At 29.4% G+C, this 6171-nt stretch overlaps 1 protein-coding gene across 1 annotated transcript in view; it reads right to left on the bottom strand.

Moving 5' to 3' along the window:
• Positions 1-1588, bottom strand: part of LOC108842434 (nuclear poly(A) polymerase 4) — a 29208-nt gene extending 27620 nt beyond the window's left edge. The window contains 2 exon segments of the mRNA XM_057004373.1: positions 871-948; positions 1034-1588. Coding sequence (XP_056860353.1) covers positions 871-948; positions 1034-1165 — 210 coding nt within the window. The 5' untranslated portion in view covers positions 1166-1588.
• Positions 1589-6171: the final 4583 nt, after the last annotated feature.

Below are 6171 nucleotides of genomic sequence, written 5' to 3'. Positions count from 1 at the left end.
TTCACAGATACAGTTACCTGTGGCAACAACTAAGCGTGATATGCTAGCATAGAGCAGATCAATCGATATTTCCTGAAACTTAAATTTCATGACCGGAACATGAGAGTCGGGAACAGGTTGAAGTTCAGTCACTTCTTCCATCTCAGCCAACAATCATGCAAGATTATAAAAGAAATCCTCCTGTACAAACAAGTGTTAAGAACTCAAGTAAACCAACTTTTGCAACAAAAAAGAGGTAAATAGCAAGAGTCACCTCCCGGTTAACATAAGAATGGCCCAACACACAGAGTGTCAATGTCAGCCCCAGGCCCATGTACCTGCAATTCAACAAGTGTCAGACTCAAGAGAGCAGAATAGGGATGATAAAAAAGAGAAAAGAACAGAGCTAACTATCAAGGATATGTTTTGGAGGTTCAATAATCAACCGTCTATGATGAGAGCACTAAGATAAAGCAAAGGTAAAAATGGATCACTTACTCCAAGTCGGTAAGAACCAAAAGGTGAAATGACAGCATTTGCTTCCTCCACCATTTGATTCCGTATACCCCCTCTGTTGGGTTAACTGCTTGACCCAGTGCTTCACAATCTTAAAGTAAAAAAAAAAGAGTAGTAAGAAAAACACAAGATCAAAAGAGTTTACCCCATTTCAACCAAACATGGACTAAGAAAATCACAGTGAACGGCACGCACGTGAAGAAAACTTGAAAAACGGCAAATAAAACAGACAAGCAGACCAAACATGATAGATCAACAACCATAAAAAAAAAAACATAGTTCTTTAAAGCTCAATGGTCATCTGATTAACGATCAAACAAGAAGACGCTTCCAATGTAAACATAGAAAAAAAAACAATCAACAAAAAAAACACACCTGATCAATGCGCCCGAGAACTTCCTCTCTTCTCATGGTATCCTCCTCGCTCTCATATAGTCCCTCGTCAACCAAGTACTAAAACAAAAAGGCACATCAATCAGGATTCAGTTTAGAAAACGTAGCACAAAGTAATAAGCTTATTATTATTATTATTATTTACCTTCTCGAGCTCGAGGTTACGCTTGAAATCAGCAGGGGAAGGGCCAGCAAGCGAGAGAGGCTTCGTAATCCCATAGCTTTTAGGGGAATTCACCACCGAGCCGCCGTCTACACGTTGAGTACCCACCATCATAACACACACACAATCTCCTAACCGATCTCAAGCCGAAGGGGAGCAGCAGAGACACATATTTTGCTACAAGTCAAGGGAGATATCGGATCACACGCCCTGAACGAGGATGATCAAAAGCCGAAACTTTAATCAATTAAGCGGAAACCCTAAATCGAAGGAAGGGGGTGGGAAGCGAGAGAGACTACGGGTGTCAAAGAAAAGTCAAAGGGGGCGAAGGAGAGAATCTGAGAGAGAGGGTTAAATCGGATGCCAGAGAGAAGAGAGAGGGATCGAGATGAATGGGGGATGTATGTTTGATGATGATGAGGGGGAGATGAAGAGAGAGAGAGAGGCTGTGTTGTGTTTCGGGTATGATATTAGGTACACGCCGATCCGATTTTCATTAGTTTTTTTAATTTTAATTTAATTATTACTCGAAGTTTCTCTGGCTTACTTAATGTGAATTACTTAACGACTGAGGAAGCCGAGAAGTCTCTGTCTAGATAGACGGACATATAAATAATAAATTTGGAAGAGAAAAATATATAATGGGCTTGTTCCATACTAGTTACGGCTCGTGGACATCGCGGCCCACATAATTAATCATTTCTGTTAAGGGATTAATAGTCTTTTTAATTCATGACTAGATTTCAATCCGAACAACTGCGGTGTTGATTTTCATTTTATAAACATAAATATTTGGATTGATGATAAGGTAAAAAAAATCAAATGTTCAGATAATAGGATTACATTTAATAAAGAATCAAATAATAATAAAGAATTAAATATTGGTTTGTTAACCAATCTGGTTTTGTAGGAGTCGATGGTTATATTAGGAGTGATATATTATTAAATCATATTATTAATAATAAAAGAATGATAACTGATTTTTTTAAAAATCACACATGAATTGAGATTGTGACTTATGTTTTAATATATACGATATACGATGTTTGTTTTGGTTAGACTAACAAAATAGCTTTGAGTTGCCAATTCTTATTGTAGACAATATAGAATTGATAATGTCACATTAATTTTGCAAGGAGTATTTGAGGTCTATGTCGACACTGATATAATATATGACAAGAGAATCATAGGAACTCCTGAACTTAAAAAGGATTACTATATGATAATATTATTTTACTTTGACGATTCTTTGTAGTTAACCTTAATTATGTTGTTTGTGAATTTTATGTTCAGAGCGCAAGTCTCTTGTTGCCAATATTGACCTTTAACCTTCGTGAAGTAGATATAGTTTGGGTCATGAACACTAACTCTGGTCATAACACAGCATACATTGCAGCCTTTATGAGAAACACATGTATTTTAGTGTTCACCATAGTTTTTTTTTTTTGAACAAACTAATTGTTCACCATAGTTTTTAATTAGTGATTTTGTATAGTATATCAATGACATGATTTTATAATCAGGTGCTATATTTGCAAACCATCAAAACAAGGAGACATGTCAAACTTGATCGCCATTTGCATCGAATGGGAGTTACAAAGGCCATTGTTTCACGGCGTAACGAAATAGAGGTTAGCTTCCAGATTAAAATACTATGCAGTTATCAAATCAAAACTTTGACAAAATATTTTTTTCTGGTAAAATTTTAAATCAATTAGTGATAACTTGATTTACTTAAAAATGATGAAAATTTAAGTAATGAAGACCACATCGTAGAAAACAAATTTATTAACGATTTAGTCATGTGAGTTTCATCGTGATCATGTAAATGATGATTTGTATAGGATGTAAGTTATTTACTTGATCTGTCATAATCATGACACATCTTTATCACAATGATAAACTGTCATTATACTCTTTTTCACATTCCAATTTTAGATTTTTTTTTTGAAAATATCTTGTATTTTTAATACTTTCAGAATTAACATACACATATTTAAGTTTTCCCTTCCAACTTCTCCTGTGTCTTTTAGTTTTTCAATTATAACTTTTGATGAATCTCTTTCTATTTAAATCGAGTTATCCATTAATTCTTTGCTCTTGCTAGCATTCATGGTCATAGATAGTGAGAAAATAGTGCATTCTATACAACATAGATTTTATAGCTTTGATTTTTGAAAAATTTCCCTTATTTTCTCTTTTATAAAAATAAATATTAGTGAAATTTATGTTAATTTTCAAAATAGTATCTATATCAAGTTGGTCTTTCTTTTTAACAAATTCTCTTTTGTTAGCTTACCTTATTTTTACATGAATTTGTATTTTAATTTTAAAAACATTGTTGGAAATATTAACAGTTCTAAAAATAGTAAATTAAAACAATGATTTGTAATATTTTGATAGATGATTTTAAATCACATGCAGATATTTCCAATAACTTATAGTCTTAATTTTTATATAGTATGGATTCATGTCTTAGTTGAATTCTTGATGTGGAGCTTATATTCTTATGTGTCCCTTTGAGATAGTGATTCTTATAACCATTAATCTTAACAATTTCCTAATCTGGAATTCGGTTCAATTAAACTGTCGGTTTAGGATCAATCATGCTTCTATCAATGTACCAGATTAATTTTGTTTCAGTTGAACAGTGGGTTTGAACTCTAGTCTATATTTTAAAAAGAGAATCATTATGAAAATATCTATTAGATAAGATTATTGCACCTTTTCATTTTTAATCCAACTTATAACACATGACCAAATATTATAACTAGTTATAACTAGCTTTTATTATAACAACTAAATAAAATCCTACGGTTATTAGTACAATAAAAATCTTCAAGATCTTTCTCTAATAATTTATGTAATATATTAATTTTCTAATTGTTAGATATTTGTTTATTTTTTTAGAAACTTTGTGTGACATATATGGTCTATGAAAAATATGTCTCTAGAAAGGAGGTTTTGAATATACGTCGATATGTAACTTTTTCATTCAAATATATTAGTTACTTTTTGTGATTTTCAAATGAATCAGTCCAAATCGTATAGTATAGTTTTCTAGTCTCCTAATAATATAATTGTACAGTATATATTATATTTTATTATATCACACATTCATATATTAGATATATCTTTAGTTGTCTCATGTTGTAATATAGTACACATTTTCAAACTGTGCTAATAATCATTTTTCACTGTGTGGCTTTTCTAAAATGTTGGATAGGTAATTTCAAATATATAAATAATATCAAATCAAAACTTTAAGTTCTAAACTAATATTTAATTGTTTAGTTTTTTATTAAAATATTCTCGATTTTTTTTCAAATTCTAATAAAATAATAATATTTATATATCAAAATAAACAGGTGTTAAAATTATACATTTAAAGTTCGACTATCAATTTATATAAGTATCTTATATAATTACCAATTTTTATAAAATGAAATCCAATTTCTAAAACTGTATCAAATATATAGGTAATGATATATATTTTAATATTATAAGCTTCTCAATTTTCATAAAACCATAATATTTCTATACCAAATATTAGATTTAGAAATATGTATTTAATTCAAATATGTATTTATTTAAATTATTTTATAAAATAAATTTATATTAGAATTGTTATTTAATATAAGTTTAAAAATATTAAATAATCTTATAAATCTATACTATTAAATTAGCCAAAATATTTTCAAGTAATCTTAAGTCTCACCAAACACAATAAATGTAACTTTTATAAAATGCACATAAAATATAATAAGAGAGAGTAACCATAGGCATTCGGGTCTTCGAATCCGGTAAAGATCAATTTCTTTTGTGTATGGGTCTTTTGGATATTAGAAATTTAGACTAAGTAGGTATTTATTTATTTTTTGGTTTGAATTCGTGTCGGTTCCTTTCGGATTTTGATCAATAATTAAAATACATGTAAACTACATGTAATATTTGGATACCAAACGAATCTAGATCGGTTCAGATATTTAGAAACTGAAAAAGATTTGAAATACCCAAAACTTTAAAAATACACGAAACACAAAAATATCCAAAATGTTCATATACTCACAATGACATGAATTTGACATGAAATCTGACCCGATAAACCAAAAAGCACCAAAAATTTTATTTAAATATCTGAAATATATTTTTTAAATTTGAAATTTTACATGAAACCTGAAATTATAACTGAAAAAACCAAAACATAAAAAAATATTTGTAGTACAAAATATATCTGAAAATATACACAAACATTTGAGGTACTTTAGGTACCCAACCGGGTCTCGGTAAAATCTAAATTCAAACAGAGACCTGCATGCCCAAAAAATACTTAATAGGTATTTTGCTTTGGGTTCGGATCCAAACCAATATTAGTGCATCGTTAATCAGTATATATTTTTTAGTTTGATTTTATTTAGAAAATAAAATTTACGTTTTAAAACTGCGGATCAAAATCTAGTACCATGTTAAATTGAAATTCATCAAAGAATTCTAACTTAAATCCAACTGTTGATAAATGTATTGATCATAATCCTTTATATACTATTCATGTCTCAGTTAGACTCTCTATATGAGTTTACATTCTTACTTGTTCACTCGAGATAATGGTTCTCATAACTATGAATTTCGACAATATTCAATTTATGTTTTTCTCTTTTTTTTTTGAGAAAAGTGATTTTTTTCTCTTAATGATGTTTTCAGAAGAAATAAAACAAAAGAATAAAAAGATATTTCTACAAACATTTATCCAATATTTTCCAAAAGTTATTTCATTATTTTTTTACTTTTGAGTTTTTTGTCATTTTATTTTAGAGTTTTGTACTGGGATAATTATAAGACAAAAAATATCAGAATAATAAGATACTTACAAATAAAAATATCCAATATTTCCAAAAAATATTTCATTTAATGGTTTTCTTAATCTTGATGAAAATTTATAGAAAAAATTTCAAAACACATAAAAGAATAACAAAGATGATTTTACAAAATTTAATCCAATATTTGTATTAATTTTAATACACACGAATGAGTTTCTGAAAACCGGAAAGGGACAAGAGAGAAAACCAGCCGCCGTTTCCGCTGGTATTTAGGTGCTGTCTCTCTCTCTCTCTCTCTCTCTC

The sequence above is a fragment of the Raphanus sativus genome, chromosome 2 (genome assembly GCF_000801105.2).
Source record: "Raphanus sativus cultivar WK10039 chromosome 2, ASM80110v3, whole genome shotgun sequence".
Classification (NCBI taxonomy): Eukaryota; Viridiplantae; Streptophyta; class Magnoliopsida; order Brassicales; family Brassicaceae; genus Raphanus; species Raphanus sativus.
Note: the sequence above shows the minus strand (reverse complement) of the source record. Positions and strands in the feature narration are given on the sequence as shown.